The sequence below is a fragment of the Bubalus bubalis genome, chromosome 6 (assembly GCF_019923935.1).
Source record: "Bubalus bubalis isolate 160015118507 breed Murrah chromosome 6, NDDB_SH_1, whole genome shotgun sequence".
Lineage (NCBI taxonomy): Eukaryota > Metazoa > Chordata > Mammalia > Artiodactyla > Bovidae > Bubalus > Bubalus bubalis.
The window spans coordinates 65,959,728-65,977,941 of NC_059162.1; the positions used below are offsets into that span (position 1 = coordinate 65,959,728).

The 18,214-nt window shown below is 41.3% G+C and overlaps 1 protein-coding gene across 6 annotated transcripts in view; it reads right to left on the minus strand.

The window, feature by feature from the left end:
• Nucleotides 1–15,102, minus strand: part of PTGFR (prostaglandin F receptor) — a 71,415-nt gene extending 56,313 nt beyond the window's left edge. Inside the window, exons 1-2 of one of the 6 annotated variants that reach the window (XM_045165969.1) lie at nucleotides 15,044–15,102; nucleotides 3,945–4,812 (exon numbers count right to left, since the gene is read on the minus strand). In XM_045165969.1, the coding sequence (XP_045021904.1) occupies nucleotides 3,945–4,742 (798 nt within the window). In that variant the 5' untranslated portion in view covers nucleotides 4,743–4,812; nucleotides 15,044–15,102. 6 annotated transcript variants of the gene reach the window in all.
• Nucleotides 15,103–18,214: the final 3,112 nt, after the last annotated feature.

The window sequence follows — 18,214 nt, forward strand, 5'->3', positions numbered from 1 at the left end:
ATCTGCTTAATTAACTTACCTACAGAACTCAGAACCCACATTCTGGTAAATCATTTCCCATCTCTTGACATTCATACTACTTAAGTTACAGTCAACCAGTCAACAAGTATTTATTGCTCTGCCAAACTAGTGAAATAAATATAGGAATAATAATAAGTTCTTTTTAGGATTACATAGTCTAGAAATGGAATGTTAAAAAGACTCACTACCTGAAGAAAGACAAAAGTAAAGATATTAAGGAAATGTTACTTAGAAGTGCTGTTAAGTGTCTTCTTTTTCCACATCACTCTAGAAACATCAGAAAAATATATTCAAGGTTTATTTATTAGGAAAAAGTGGTTCACCTAAGATGCATGCAAGACAATTTTATAATGGCCATTTACTCTCAAAGCTTTTTGTATTAACTTGTTGCTAAATGGAATTGTAAGTCAGTACCTATTGCATTTCCCTGTATTTTTCAGTTGGGATTGTAATTAAATGAATTAACAATGTTTAAAACTATAAAATTCAGATATTGAACATTTTTATGACATTAACAAGTTATACTTTAAGTTAGCATTATGATTATGTTTCTAAGTAACAATTCCTGAAAATAAACATATACAGACACACACATACACATATATTCCTCTTTTTGTGGGGAAAAAAATAGGGGATTTTTAGGGCAGTGAAACTATTCTGTATGATACTGTGATGGTGGATACATATCAATATACATTTGTTAAAACCCACACACTGTACAGCACAAGGAGAACCCTGATGTAAACTACAGACTTTAGCCAATCATAATGTACTCGTACTGGCTCATCAATTGTAACAAATGAACTACATCAACGCAAGATGTTTATAATAAGGATTACTGGGTGTGAATGGATGGAGACATGAGGAGGTATGTGAATTCTGTGCTTTCTACTCATTTTTCTGTAAACCTGCAACTACTCAAGAAAAATAAAATCTATTAAAAGAGATTTCTAACAAACATCATGATCATCTTACCTGTGTATTAAACTCAATCATCAAAATTAATAAAGTATCCCCTTTTTCATCAGCCACAAGTTTTAAAAGTTTTAGAAATTATGCCAAAACTATTGATAAGTTTTGATGCAGTAAATCCTGCCAATCCCAGACATCAACACCTGCATTACTCACTTCCTCCTTTCAGTTTATGCATGCCCCTGTACCCTTATTCCAGTTTGAGGCTTGAAAAATGACAGTGAACACAGGTCAAAGACTGTCTGCAGATGTTCATTCAAATGACAAATTCAACATTTCATCCTTATCAGGATGAGAGAAGGCACAGTGTAGAGTAGGGCATTGACCTGGAAGATGTCACAATTATAGTGCATCTGTGGGAATTTAGAAGCTCAGTTTCAGAGATATGTTTTGAACATTTAGAAGCTTCTAAAATGTAGGGTGCAGAATGATGGCTCAGTCATTAACACCTATGCAGTTCCTCCTGGGCATTCAGAGGAAAAAGGAAAAATGGTTCAATAGGGAAATCAGTGTTGGGTATTATTTTGGCATTCCCAAGCCTGGATTTTTCACTCAGGTTCCATTGAGAACTGTCTGAGGGCCTTAACAAAGCAAGTAAGGCACTTGTTACAAGTCACAAGTTATAAATCCTTTAGCCAGAACTTGCCATGAAGACCCGAGACCTCACAAGAGAAAGAAACTAGGAGTGCAAAGAATGCTTGAAACAACTTAACACATCAATTCGGCCTGGGGTATCTGTGGTAGACCTACTACCCATCTGATGCAGAAACAATTTTCCACACTAAAAAGCATTTTAGAAGTATTGATGCATTGCGGTCATAAGTGTAGCAATAATTCACAGTTAAATAGAACACAGACCTCAGAAAATGTTTCATAAAACTAAAATTATATTTCCACTAGGATATATATGCAAGATATTAACTAAATTGTAATATCTATTTTAGCAGTAAAGAAAACCAAAACTTCAGGAAAAGAAATTAGAGAAAAACATAAATTCAAAATATTCCTGGTGAGGATGAAACTTTGTTACCGTCTATTGCCTGACAGTAGTTAACTTAAACTCCTATTTTTCAAAGTCAAAAGCCAACACTAAGTAGAATTTTAAAGGTGACTTGAAAAAAAAAAAAGCAAAAACCAAAACACCAGTGATTAGCCCAGTTGTCCAAGGTTACCTGTGTCTCATTAAGTTCACTACTTCATGGTTTTCAGGCTTTCTTCAGAGCTTCAGTTTTACATTTTCTTTAAATAGTTTCAGCTACCTCTTTTCTCCCTTGCTTAGCATCCCCTTTCCAACCCTCAAATTAGTCATTTTTACTCAGACTCATTTTTTATTTTAAAAAGATACTCTATTTCAAAGTTTAAAAGAAAAGGAGAATTATTCTAAGGGAATTCCCTGTGTCAAGTAGCATAAATTAAACTCTCCGAGAATGAACACTGAAGTGATTCCAAGTGTTGACAAAACTTTTCTCAGCTATTCACATTCAAACAACTAAACTATGAGCTCAGATGAGACCCCAAGTTGGGTTCACCTAAGGCCTCCTAAATTGACAATAAGCAAGCTTCAACATGTTGACTTGCCATTGACAGATGCAGTCTATCCTCTGCTAGATTGGGCACCTCAGACCAATTCCAGAATACTGTGTAAAAAAAATACTTAAATGATACAATTTCAGTAGCTAAATGCAAATTGTAAGGAAATAAGAGGTATAGAAATAAAGAAATATTTTCAAAGCAAGACATCCTTTTGCAGAATAAAATTGACTACCAGAGGATCTATCTACAGCAGCAACTCTCAAGACTTCTGTTCACCAGGACCATCAGGATTGTTTATTAAAGCTCTACTGGCAACAATTCTTAGACCATGAACCCACAGGGGCGTGCAAGAACTGCATTAAAACAAACAAGAACAAGCCCTTGCACATCACTATGCAAGGTATGACCATGACCTTTGTGTTATGGCTACCTCTGTCTTAACTTTTTTGCCTTACCTCTACCTGAGTATCACCTGTATTACTACCTTTGAATACCAATCTGTTTCCCCCTTGGCAAACGGAAAAAGGAACGGAAATAATCTTCACTGCCATCAGTAGCCACATATACAAGGATGTTTTCTCTTTCCTTGTATGTTACCACCTTTTCTATCATAAACTGTTGGGCAAAGTTATGGCCATACTTATCGATCACAAGTATTTTTTGTCTTCTATTTAGAAAGTCATATAAATGATTTATGTTTGTTGCTAATTCTTTAACCTTAGCCTTCATTTCCAAATAAAAATACCAAGATGTTAAATATAGCCGCTGGAAAAAGAGGAAATGAAATGATAAGAGAAGATTCCTTGGCTCTCATATCCCTCCCTGCATTACTATCATCCTGGGTTAATGAACTAGAGATTTCTTTACCTGATCTACCCATTCCTCACCTGATCTACCCATTGAGGTCACCTGCACTATCCAACTATCTCAACTCATCACTTCCCTTTGCAAACTGAGACCTGATCATTGTGTGTTGAGAAGCCAATCTATAAATTACAAGCCCATGTGATTTTCTATCAAGACTTACTGGAGTCCATTCCAATATTGTTTTATAAGTCATTTTTTCACATTTTAGAAACTAATCATATTCAGTATATTAAGACTGTCATTTCTGCAAAAATTACTTTAATACCACACTGCAATATTTAACACTATGGTTAGAACTGTTTAGTGAGATATTTCTTTTATTTCCAGGCTTGTGGGAAAATAACCATCTGTGTCATAGTTAGCTTAATTCTAAGCCAGAGCTGAGAACTAAAGTAAGTTCTGAACAGGAGTAAATTCCAGCACTCAAAAGATGAAACAGCATTGCCCATCAAGACTAACATCTTTGCAAAAGACAACAAACCTTGTATTGAATATGGATTAACTGAAAAAAGCAAAAAAAAAAAAAAAATGTCAAAACCATAGATCCTTACCAGAAATGGACTCCAACAAATGCAGGAAACACACATTATACCCAGAAGCTGGATGACCATTTCAAAGTGATGAGACCTGCCTTGTCTGTGCTGCTGACTTTTAAATTTAACTTTCAAAAGTGAAATTCCTGTGATGGCATTGCAAACAAATGAAATACCCAGGGCTAGGAGCCCCAGAAAAGCAAAAAGTAAAAGATAAAACCTATCTTCCCAGTCTTTGATTTGATCTGTTTTGTAGAAACACCAGGTCCTTGAAGCTTGAATTTTATAGTCACGATGCCCAAGGATGGGCAGCAAAGCTACAAAAACAGCAAAAAAGCACACCCCACTCAACATCATTTTAACATGCTTGGTTGTAATTTTTGTCGAGTGAAATATTGGTTTGGTGACTCCAATGCATCGCTCAATGGCCATCAAACTGCCTAGAAAAAGTGGGCACAGACCAGAGAACACCATGCAGATACCAAAAATACTGCAAAGGATATTTGACTTGTCAAAGTAGATCCAGTCTTTATCAGAAGCATACACAAAGACCGCTATAGTTCCATTGATGAGGTGCCCAAAGAAATCTGTGATTACTAGAGCACTAGCCAAAAGCAAAAACGATGACTTGTACTTCTGTCTAAATCTCTGGTATGCCTTCATGAGAATAGCAATGGCAAGGCTGTTCGATAAGATTCCCACTGTCATGAAGATTATTGAAAAAGATATTGAAAGGTCTTCTTCCAGTTGGCAAGTTGTATTTGAAAGGAGCTCAGATGCAGGAGACACTGGCTGTATAGAACTGTTCGTGGACATTGTTATGGAGATAAGAGCTGGCCACTCAAGTCATCTCCCTCTCAAGAGTTTAGGCTTGCAGTCCAGAGATCTGTAGCATAAAGACAGAGAAATCATGAGCTCTGGAAAACTGCTCATCTGGCACCCCAGCACCCTATGGTGGGAATCATATTTTTCCAGCCTATCAGGAGCCAGACTGCATCATGCTGTAAACAGCACATATCTGCCTGGGGTTCCACATCTCATTTTCAAGGTAAATAAGCTACCAGAACCGAGACCTTTTGGTTAACTTCTGTGTCTACTCTGCCAATGAGCACCTCCTAAATCTCCTCCTGACACTTCACTGACACCCTAAAACTTCAGATTTACCAAGTCACTTAACAAGACTAGATTTAAACCCAAATGAGTTTTTAAAAGTATGATAGTCTATTCTAATAACTACGTGACCTTCTAAACTTTTTGCTTTTTCCTCTGATGAACTTTGCCCCAAACGTGTACATTATTCCTTTGGGAGCTATGTCTGTTTGTCAGGCAGACAAAAATCATCTTCCCCAAATTTTGGAAGGGTGCAGGGTGGAGCCGCAAGCGCACTGACGCTGCATGGGCTTCTCTGAATAAGTCCTGAATTTGAGCTAAAACTATGTGATTTAGCTCAAATAACAGCAAACCACACACATCAATGACCCATGGAAGGCTACCACCTGTGCAGAAATGCAGGTGGGTGACAGCAAGGGAGACGGACCACCCTCACTGTGGGTAGTTCTGCCTAGATGCTGCTGATCTTAAGCTACAGGTTCAGGGCAGCAATATCCAAGGCGAATTATTCATTTGTAGCTCTTTCCCTAAGGCTTCCTTGGTAGCCCAGACGGTAAAGAATCTGCCTGCAGTGCAGGAGATCCGGGTTTGAACCCTGGGTCAGGAAGATCCCCTGGAGAAGGATATGGCAATCCATTCCAGTATTCTTGCCTGGAAAATCACATGGACGGAGGAGCCTGGCGGGCAACACCCCACAGGGTCGCAGAGTTGGACACGACTGACACACAGCTCTTTCCCTGGTGAGCTGAGGCCTGAGTCACAGACCCTCTAATGCCCACCACCGCAGCCACCCCGCCCCGAGCTCTTTCGGCCGGCGTTTCCCCAACAGCTTTCCCGGAGGCTAGGAATTCCGAAGCCAGCCTTTCCTGGGACCGGCCCAAGAAGGGTCGCCCCGGTCTGCCCGCAGGGCGGCCGCCTCCTCCGAGTCTTACTCACAGCGCTACTTTCGCCCGCTGCTACCCCGACGCCCCCGGGCCTCTGCTTGCAACATCCTTCCCAAACCTCTTAACTGGCTGAAACTTTCTGCGATTGCTCAAACGCCAGAGAGCCGGTCTCCCTCCCACCCCGGGGGCGCCAAAGACCTGAGCTGATCCGGATGTGGGAGTCGAAGTGTCCCGGGCAGGGAAGCGAGGGGCGAAAGAGGATCTTTTCCTTTACCCGTTTCCCTCCTCTTAGACCCGTTCTCCCGGGTCCCAGCCGCGCACCTCAGAATCCGGACGGGTCGGTCTTTCCTCTGAGGCTGTATCCCCAGCTGGGGGCATCTGTTCCAAACTTGTTGGCCAGCGCAGGCTCAGGTGCCCTCGGGTGCGGCTGCCTGCTGCCGCCCCGGGCGTCCGAGAGTGGGGTGGCTAAACCTCAGTCGGCTTGAGCATCCGGAGACCAAGGCGTGGGAATCTAGCCGCTAGAGCGGTGGTGACCTTGGCATCCCCGGCTGCGGGCAGGGCTCTAGGCGGAGCAGAAGGGCGCGCCAGCCCGTGGGCCATCCCGCGCCCTGCTCTGCTTCGCCGCCGCCGCCGATGCCTCCTGAGCGCAGCGCCGCGCCCTGGCCACGGCTCCGGCCCGGACTCGCTCTCGCCTCGCGTCCTTCCGCGCGCTCTCGCAGCGCGGAACCTGCCTGGTGCGCTGGGCTGGCTGGATCCTTTAGCACCTAGCAGCCCTCGTCTCCTGGGCGGGGAGGAGGGCGCGGTTGACCTCCGCCCCTTCCTCTCCGCCCCTTTTGCCTTGAGCCTGACCGGGAGAAACTTCAGCACCGTGCTCAGATGCTACAGCCCCCCTCCTCAGCATCACTACGGCCCTCTTAGCTGCCCGAGCAATTAGGGAAAAGTTTTGTTTTAAACTCATTCTCCAGCTAAAGGCGCCATCTCTACGGCTGTAAAATAGCAATCAGGAGAGCCGAGGAAAGCGCGCAGACAGCAGTCGTGACAGCGTATTGGAACTGTCAGATTGTAGTTTGCCGACAGTTCATCCCAAATCCATCTAGAAAAGATCAAACCAGGTACAAAGAAAGAGATGGTGCATTTGAGATGGTGGGCTTAGGGGCCGATATCCCCAAGAAGTGAAAAACATTCGGGCCACGTGTTGTCAATGGGAAGTCGCTGCCTTAGGATTCTCTGTCACAGGACTGGACTGTTTCTAGCTTTCTAAAGAAGGTGAGAAGGGAAAGGGTGAGGCGTATTCTCGAAGGACGCATGCAGATAAAGCAATAACATTTTAATGATTTTAAAAGCTCAATGGTGAGAGAATTTCTAGTGGTGTATTTACTCAAAGAAACTCGAATAAATTTGGCTGAAATCGTTTTATAATCAAGAAATATCCACTATTTCATTAAGAATTGTAATTCGAGTCATTTTAATATTGTAACCGCTTTTTGCTTATATTGTTTTGATCCGTACCTATTAGCTCTGTCATTTTCATAGCTTATGGAAATGTATTACTGACTTTTGCTTTTTTTGTCAGTAAAATATTGCCACGACTTACGTGAAAAACCAATGCCTCATGGAAATAAACCCTCTTTTCTCTGTTCTAAAATCAGAAGGGGTCTCTAAACTCCTGGAAATTAAAAAGGATCATAAAATGCTACAGTGAGATAAATAAATTAGCCATTAACTATAGAAAAGAATGATTGCAGTTTTTCTCTGTGGTAGACACAGATTTTTTTTTTAATGATATGATCATAACTTATAAAATAAACTATTACTCAAGTAGAGTCACTTGAAAATTCTGGTTAACCAAATATTCTAGTTAGTAGAGAAATAGTATATCTGAATGACCAGTGTCCAAAAAACAACTATGTAATAAACCACATGGAATATGTTAATCACACAGAGTACTATTCTATCCTTTAGTGATTAATATCACTTAATCACATTGGATACAATTATCTATTTACTTATACCTCTCCCACTGAACTGCATTTCTGCAAAGGTCTTAATTATCTCTCCATCCTCATCTAGGACTATCCTCCTGGTCACTTATTAACATTGCTTGAATTCATCAGTGGTACAAGCAACATTTCCAGGATCACACTTCAAGATCTTAAAAAGTCCCAATCTCTCACTGGCACATCTCACAAACAACAGCTACTTAATCTACTGGGTAAAAAAGAGAAAATTCTCATGAAAGCAATTTCAAGTCATAATGTTTATTATGTATATTCAAAACATTATTAATCTATTTTTCAAAGTGCTAGATAAATCCTATTATTTTTAAAGTATCTACTTAGGGGGGAAAAAAAGTGTCTACTTTGCATGTATTCTTGGAGTTCCATTTTTAGAATCCATTCCTTAATCAAGATACATTTCACCTGAATCTCAATAAAGGATTCTAAAGAACCTACATCTCTTCTCAAGATAGAATGTATTAGTATCAGTAAGGAAGGTACTAACTAATATGGAAGAGTAAATAATTAACTAACTACTCTTAAAAGAAAAAAATACATATCTGGCCTTATTACACCCAAATCTGACCCCTATTCAAATTTCCCAATGGCAGCCTCTGACTTTATATAAAGAAGTACTTATATAAAGACTTTATATAAAGAAGTACTAAATCACTTCAGTCGTGTCTGACTCTTTGTGACTCTATGGACTATAGCCCACCAGTCTCCTTTGTGCATGGGATTCTCCAGGCAAGAATACTGGAGTGGGTTGCCACGCCCTTCTCCAGGGCATCTTCCAGACCAAGGGATGGAACCCGTGTCTCCTGCGGCTCCTGCATGGCAGGCAGATTCTTTACTGCTGAGCCACCGGGGGAGCCCCAGTATAAGGAAGAAGAGCTGGCAAATCAGCAGATGGAAACAAACAGATCAAAAATTAGTTGGTGGGTGGAGGGGGTGAGAGATGGTGAGGGGGGGAGGTGGGAAGGGGAGTAGCTGATAAAATTCTTCTGAAAAACAGTAGTTGGTATCATTACTGCTGAGAAGCGGACACACATAAAACTCTTAACTTACACCTTCATTCAACAAATTTCTTGAGCATCTACTTTGTGTCACACACTGTTTCTAAGAGGCAGAAATACAGCTGTGTGGACAAAGCATCCGAGCCCTTGCTCTAGTGTGGCTTTGAGGTAAGGGAGGGCACTTACTTTTGTGGAGCCTATGTCTGAAACCTTGATGTGATTTGGTGGCTTCCCCGCCAAAGCTGATGTCAGCCTGTCGACAGGAGATAACATGACAGGTGTGTGCTTGGCAATCACCTTCATTCAGGATTGGATGCTGAACACTGTGCTCAGAGAAGTGTGCACATTATAATTAAAGTCAGAGAAACCGGGACTCAATGACACTGAGGATGAAGTAAAAACTCCATAAAAATTAACAGGCGTGTTGAAGTTGATTTTTATAGTTTTAATAAAACTGTCTAGGAAAACTTTTCTGGAATTTACCATTGACATTCATGCTAGAAACTATGTCCCAGTGTGGCAGTAATTAAAATAATAACTTCTTTAAAAAAAAATTATTATGTAACTCTTTGAAACACCAAAAGTAACATATGTAATGCATTTGTAAGTCGTGAATTATAAAATAAACACCCATGCACCTACTATCTAATTTAAGGACTGTGTGGATTTCCTAGGGCTGCTGTTACAAAGTACTTCAGACTGAGTGGCTTTAAAAACAGAAACGTTATCTTGCAGTCTGGAGTTTAGGAATCCAAAATCAGGGTGCTGGCAGGGTTAGTTCCTCTTAGGGGCTGTGAGGGAGAATCTGTTTCATATCCCTGGCATGGCTTCTGATGATTTGCTGGCAGTCTTTATCATTCCTGGCTTTTAGATGCATCACTCCAATCCCCGCTTTCATCTTCACATGCCATTCTCTCTCTTTGTCCTCACATGGTCATCTTCTTATAAGAAGACCAGTCATATTGGATTTGGGATCCACCCTACTCCAGTACGACCTGATCCTAATCGATTACATCTGCAACAACCCTATTTCCTACTACAGTCACATTCTAAGACACTGGAGGTTTGGATTGCAACATATTTTGGGGGGTGAGGGGGGAAAGAGTCATTCAGTCCATTGCAAAGGCTATACAAGAACATTACTAACATTGTTACATCTATCTTCATGTTTCTGTCTCCATTTCATTCTTCTGTATCCTTCCCCCGGAGATAACAGAGATAACCACTATCCTGAATTGCATGTTTGTCATCATTCTCTTGCATTGTATTGTTTTATTACATAAATATGTATATGAACCAATGTATTATTTAATTTTCCTTGTTTTGTAACTTAACCTCCTGTAACTTGTTTTTTTAATACAAGATTTATAAGATTCACAGATATTATTGTATGCGGTAGGAGTTATTCATTTACAAAATTCTGCAGTCACAAAAATTTGGATATCCAAATTTTTCAAATATCAACCTGTTAATGGTTATTAGGATTATTTCCAGTTTTCTGTTCTTAGGAAATAATCTACTATGAATAATCTTGTATTTATCACTTTGTGTAGGAGTTTCTCTAGGACATATACCTAGAGTGAAATCACTGGGTCACAGAGTTTGAGAATGTCCGACTTTCCAGGATAAGGCTGTGCCTAGGAGTTTTCCTTCATATTTGTGACAACACTTGGAATTGTCTATCTCTTTAATTATTACTAACCAGACGGTTGTAAAATAATATCACATTGGGGACCTAAATTATATTTCTCTTTACATTCCTGTCTCTTTTTCTGTGAAATATCTGTCTATCTCTTTTGTCCAAATTTTCACTGGATTCGTTGTCTTTTTACTGCTGCTAAGTCGCTTCAGTCGTGTCCAACTCTGTGCGACCCCATAGACGGCAGCCCACCAGGCTCCCCTGTCCCTGGGATTCTCCTGGCAAGAACACTGGAGTGGGTTGCCATTTCCTTCTCCAATGCATGAAAGTGAAAGTGAAGTGGATCAGTCGTGTCCGACTCTTAGCGACCCCATGGACTGCAGCCCACCAGGCCCTTCCGTCCATGGGATTTTCCAGGCAAGAGTACTGGAGTGGGTTGCCATTGCCTTCTCTGGGTCTCTTTACTAATTCTTTATGTGTTCTAGATACTAATTCTCTATCAGTAGTAGAGAAAACATCTTTTTCCAAATCACAGCTTGCCTCTTCATTTTCCTTACTCTCCTTTCTTTGCTGTCATTGTTTTACACAGTGCTTAATTTAATGTGATCAAATTTCAAGATCTTAAACCTCATCTTTTATGCTGTACTTTAGCATTTTTTCTGTCCCATTTTAAAAGTCTTTCCAGAACCTGGATTATAAGATATTCTACTATATATTTTCTAAACATTTCAACATTTGTGCCTTCCACATTTAAGTCTTTAATCCTACAGATAATTGTTTTTGAGTATTTGTGAAGTAGGAATCCAGGGAGTTCCTCTATACAGATAACCAATATTTGTGGTGCCATTGGTAAGTAATCCCACTATTATGGGTTGCACTGTGTCCTTTAAAATTCACATATTGAAGTCCTAACCCCCAACACCTCAAAAAGTGACCTCATTTGGAGATAGGGCCTTTACAGAGGTAACCAGGTTAAAATGAGGCCATCAGGATGAGTCCCATTCAATCTGAGTGGTGTCCTTATAAAAGAGGGAGATTCAGAGACAGAGACACATACAGAGAGAACACCACGTGACCGTGAAGATGGCGCAGTTACAATACCTGCCGTGGAAAGAGGCCCAGAGCAAGGTCTTCCCTCTCAGCCCTCAGAACAAATCAATGCTGCCAACAGCTTCATCCTGGACTTCCAGCCTCCAGAGCTGTGAGACATTTCAGTTGTTTAAGTCACCCCATTTGCAATACTTTGTAATGGCAGCCCTAACAGATTTGTACATCCTCCCTTCCTCGTGAATCTAACATTTATATCTCTCATAGACCAATATCCAATTCATGGGAAAATAATTATTCCTTGCCAGACCTACCATACTCATTGGGTTCCACTGGACTCCAGTTCCCCTGGAAAGTACTATTTGGGGAGTGCTATTGTTACCCTTAGGATAAACTGAATTCTTTAAAGTGGTTTTCAAGACTCTTCTTAATCTATGTTCCTACTTCTGCCGTGAGGCTTAACTCTCCTTCCTCAGCCCTAAAACTCTTTGCCCCAGTCACACTGACATCCTCAGCTCCTACAACCTGTCCCTTGGCCTTCTGCCACCGTTTTCTTTAGTAATCTTCCTTCAATCCCTCACACATTGCCTGATCCCTATTCAGACTCCAATGTTCAAAAATTAGTGTGATTTCTGTATATTATGCTAACTGCATGTCTATCATTGCCATTGTATGTCCAGCACTTTGCACATGCTGTGGAGGTGCTCAGGAAAGAATGAATGAATTAAGTGGACATACTTCAGAAGTGGAAATCCAAGCATCAAGAAGTAAACTTGCCTGATTAGAGTGGCAAATACATGTGACAAAACCACACTTATCTGACCAAAAAACCCATACTCTCACCAACTCTTCGTATTGCCTCTGGGTTTAATAAGACATAAAGTACTGTCCTTTATACACAGTTTGTTGCTGCTAAGCCTACCACCAGAAGGGCAGATGCCAGTATTGTTTTTCTTTTGGTACAAGAAGTTTTGCAATAATCCATCTACATTCTTTCACAAGATCCAAGACCCACAGCGCCACTGTTCTAGCACTGATGCTTTTGTTAACGCTTCAAGACAGGCAAAATGGAAAATCTAGGAGGTGAAAAGAAGGAAAAAGTTGGAAGGAAGCAGAAGAGAAAGAGGATATATACTGATTGTCTGCCCTTTGCCCAGCACTGTGATGGGTTCTTTAAGTGTACACATCAATGCTACCAGGTGGTTATTCTATCCTCATTGCTCAGAGGAGAGATGAGGAAACTGAAGCCCAGACAAAAATAAATTCTTTGCCCAAGATCACACACCTATGCTGAAAGTGAGGTGCAAACCAAACCATAAAATACTCAGCAATTTCTGCTTCGTTCAGGGATAGGGGGCCGATGCAGATCCTCTTAAATCTCCTATCCATCCCCACATCTCCCCATTAGCCTGGACCCTGCTATTGGCTACTCCCACTGGAGCTCTGGGTGCCTATCACCATTCACTATTTATTCTACACATTTACTAGACTCAAAGTGAGCAACGTGTTATGCTAACAAAGTTTGAAATGTAGGGATCAGGTAGCCTCTGTTTCTGCCCTCAAGGAGCTTAAAAATCTATACTAACATGCTAGTTCTTGTTAATGACCCCCTGGTTTTTTTTTCCCTCTTCTTTCCATTTCATCTTCATCCCTTTCCAGGATTCTATTAGCCCTCTTCACATTTTTCTTCCTGTCTTATCTGACTTCAATATTTCATATAGATATCTAGGATCCAACTAAGAAGCAAATTTAATCCACCCAGTAACCTATTATTTTTAAGTGGCCCCTGAGCAGGTGAGACACAAGACATACAGTGTTTGACAAAAGTGAAGTGACAAGGACAAGTTTGCACCAGGGGAGAGAATGGACCAGACACAGCATCACAGAAATTCCTGAAGGCACTGGGGATCACAGACAGGGGCCACAAAGGAAGACTGTTTTGCAAAGAAACTGCCACCTTCACTTTTTTCTGCATGCTTGCATATGAAAAGATATAGAATTTACAGCTATTGAGGACTGACTGTGTCTCAATGCTAAACACTTTACATATATATTAAATTAACTTTTCCAAGAACTCTATTTTAAAAAGGCAAAACCATGACCCTCACTTTGCACAGAGATAATTGAGGCACAGAAAGATTAAGGCGTTAAACTGCTTAACACAGAATGAATTCAGTACCAGGTCTGCTCAACTCCTTGATCCTAACTCCTAGCGCAACTGCCTCACTGGCAGCTAAGACACCCCTGCATGCTGTGGTTTGACAAGCAAGGTTTCCCAATATTGGCAGCTATCACAGAATGTTCTTTTGTGGCTAAGTGGTTATCAGGGGTCATCTTGATTCTTTATCTGCATTCAATACTTGTCTACAATTTTCTCATGGATTTTACTTCAGTGAAGTTTCAAAACACCCACATCCAAACCCAGAGCAAATCTGAAACCACCACAAAGATCATGAGACCATCCTTGCCAAAGTAAAGAAAATCCCCCTTTAAAAAAAGCATTAAAATGAGTCCCTTGCTGGAAGAAGAAAATATTGATAGATTCATTATTCCCCCAACTTGACACAAAGGAGAAATTGCCTTCTCTGAAAGATGGAGCCATCTCAGGGGTGTAAAAAATATATCCATAAGCTGAACTCAAATAGGACTGCCTGCTTCAGCATGCAGCCATCTTGAAATTTCTCAATCATTTTAGCTTTGAATTGTGTATTTAAGTTAAGTCCAATCAGACAATAGAGCCTGCACCCCCAGCTGAGACCTCCAAATCCTGTACACATTCACCTCCCCGGGATGGGCCTCCCTGGGATGGGTTCTTGGCCACCCAGTCCCCTGTCCCAGACCTCAGCCAGCCTCCTTCGACACCCTCACATGGTAACTGCTGCCATTCTTCACCAAGGAAGGGGCCTGGCCATGAGATTGGGTAGGGTGGGCATAAGGGCCACTCTTCAACAAGGAAGAGGCCTGGCCATGAGCTTGGGTAGGGTAAGGATAAGGCATCTTGGGGCCAAGCATGGCTGCTGCACTTCCATGCCAGATGAGCCTATCTGGGCTGGGCAGAACAGGCTTCTCACCCCTTCATCCAAGTACTGAGCACATCTGGGCACAGAGGTTTAAGATCTTCACATGCTCAGTAGTTCAATCGTGTCCAACCCTTGTGACCCCATGGACTGCAACCCACCAGGCTCCTCTATCCATGAGATTTCCCAGGCAAGAATAGTGGAGTGGGTTGCCATTTCCTCAGGGGTCTCCCATCTACTATGAACTGAGGCAGTAGGCCCATGGAAATAAGGAGCCACCTGGCTCGATCCCTCGGGCCCAAACCCTGTACAGACACTGCACATGGGTCCCTAGTTTGATGGGAGAAGGAACCCAGTAGCCATCAGGCTCAAGCAAATTCACACACACCTCAAAGACCCTTGGGTACCTGTGAGGGTTTTGTATTGGCCCCTGCTCCCGGAGGGCCCCTCAAAAAGCTCCACTCTGGGGAATTTTCTCTTCTTCCTTCCAAGTCTTTCTCATTCTGTCTTGAGTTTGTCTCTTACCAGCTAGAGGCAGCCTTGAACGACAAGCCACAAAATAGAAATTGTGTAATTTTGGTGACTCCGCACCCAAGTGAAATGTGATATTTGCATTTGAATTGGCATTGCACAACATAGAAAGGAACAAGAAAATTCATCCTAGTAATCTAACATTTTAATTTCTATTTTTTTAGAACATCAAGTAGCAAATAAACACCATGACAAGTCCAGAGAGAGACCAAAAAAGAGAAAAAATTTATATTGTAGTATTTTTAAGTGTACTTTTCCCCTACTTTTTACATTTCTTTCTCAGCTTCCACACAACAAACACTGGATCCTAGTTTTCTGGGTTCCTCTAGGCTACAACATACAATCAATAAACATTTGGTAAGTGAACGGATAAATTTCTATAACAATTTTCCCCTATGGCATTAAAAACTCTCTACCTGCTAAACTGACGGTGAGGCTGTGTCCTTTGTATTTTTGTATTTCCCTAAAACTCAGCATAATTCCTTTGTTTATGATCATAATAGTGTATTAAATCACCACATATACTTTTATTTTCCCTTGTCTCAGTAACTGTATCTCTGGAGACATTGTGAAGTGGAGATCAAAATTATAGGCTGAATAAATAAAAACAAAAAATACTCTCAAATTATCCAACACACAAGACAGAAAAAAAAAAATTGAGAGGAAAAAGTCGTTCTCAGATGGAATTGTGCAACTCATTAGCCATCTTTTCCACAACTTGCTTCCTACCCAGGCAAAGCTGAGGCATCAAGTCTCATTTTCTAAAAGCCAGTGGAACTTATGTTAACATGGTTGTTGCTGTTTCTCCTCCTATCATAAAAATTTTTTAAATCAAATTGAAAGTTGAAAGCTCTGCATGGTCATAAACTTTTTTAGTTCAAAAACATCTTGGCTCTCAGATGTGACTTCTCCAACAGTAAGAGGCTCTCATCTTGTGAAAGTGTCTGCAGAACCAGTTATCACTAACCAGAGGGAGCAACGCTGCTGTCAGAATGCTGTGTCCTTGACAAACAGAAACTTAGCTTTTCCACACATGTTGGGAGTTTGTCTTTGCACATCATCATAATTGAGAATAAATCTTTTTTCTCAGCAGGACAATCATCAGAAGAAAGTCTCCCTTTCCAGAGGGGAAATATTTCTCCTACACATTGAACACCTTCTGCATCTCCGCCACAGCTGATGGTCTAAGCACAATTGAATGAGGCTGGAACTTTGTCTCAAAATGTGAACATTCTCCTGATATCTCTGTTCTTTTAAACAATCCCAAGTATCCAGTGGGTCAACATTTTAGCCATCAGTGATGCCCCCTCTCTCCCTACTCCAACAATGGCTCAACATGCCAACTTAGTCATCAATTTGCTGATTATCTTGGAAAAGTCACTGGATCCTTCTGATCTTCAGATGTTTCATCTATACACTGGAGAACAAGAGGCAAGGGAGAGAGAAAAAGAGACATGGCAGGGCTAGAATAGTCTTCAGGATTCTATGTTGTTGTTTAGTCACTCAGTCATGTTCAACTCTTTTGCAACCCCATGGACTGTAGCCCGCCAGGCTCCTCTGTCCATGGGATTTTCCAGGCAAGAGTACTGGAGTGAGTTGCCATTTCCTTCTCAAGGGGATCTTCCTGACCCAGGGATCAAACCCACATCTCCTGCGTTACAGGTGGATTCTTTACCGCTGAGCCACCTGGGAAGCCCTAGGATTCTGGATTAGTTCTCCAGAAAAACAGAATAAATAAGGTATCTATGTGCTTGTGTGCACATGTGTGTATGTGTATATATACATTACAAATATATACAACACTCATATTCATATATACATCATATATAAAATATATATTACATATGTATACTTAATATATTACATGAGTATTCAGCCCACAGGCAGAGACTCAGCAGAACCATGCTCCAGTTCGAGTCCAAAGGTAGACAGCTGGAAAATTCCCTCTTGCTTGGGGAGCCCGGCCTTTTTGTTCTATTCAGGTGTTCAATATATATACACATACACATACAGCCTAGTGGCTCTCTTTCTCTGCAGAACCTAATACAAAATCCTAATCCTACTCTTTGACCTCTACATGAGAACAACCATTCCATATACCAGGTGCATGGTCGGGACACGGGCATCTGGATAGCACTCCATACAGAATATGAGTCACAGAGGGAACTAGAGGACAGAATTTAAAAAACTAAGGGGAAAGCCATTTGTAAAGACTAGGTGAATGCAGTGGGATTAGTGGAAATCAGCTCACTGGACATGCAAGTGCCTAGGACTCATCCCACATACTCCATGGAAAAGTTTACTCCAGTTCCCCTTGGCTTGTGATCCGAGTCCACTGATCATCAGAACAGGCCCAGGAATCTGCTAGAGAAGATTCTAGCAAGGACAGACACACCCTGCTAATTCTACCACTGGCTTACTCATTTATTCAACAAACGTTTATTTGTTTAGTTTGAACAAAGTTCTGGATACAATGATTTTAGGCTTTCTGGAGTGAGATTGCCATCAAGTTCTACAGCTAAAACTCAAGTGGGCAAGGGACCTTTGATAGAACTGGCATGATAGTCACCACCCAAATATAATAAGTGAAGAAGAAAGAGAAGTGGAGCTCATAATTCACACCACATCTGCAGGTTATCTTGGAATTTAACCACATCAGGGTGTGGTATAGAAAACACACTGTAAGCCATGCTGCCACTGATAGCCTGAAGGTGCTTGGAATATGAAATGAACCACTGGTCTAGGATTAGACTGGCCATCACTGTGTCATTATGCCTTCAACTTGCCAGGAAATCTCCTCGAGTGGTCAGTCTAGCTGTTTGGTCAGGAAGGCCTGAGGCTGACCCATCTAACTAAAATTTAATTACCTCTGCCTCATATGTAGATTCTACTAATTTCAGGTACATTAAATTCAGACATCAGTTCAGTTCAGTCACTCAGTCATGTCCGACTCTTTGCAACCCTGTGAACTGCAGCATGCCAGGCCTCCCTGTTCATCACCAATTCCAAGAGCTTACTCAGACTCAGGTCCATTGAGTTGGTGATGC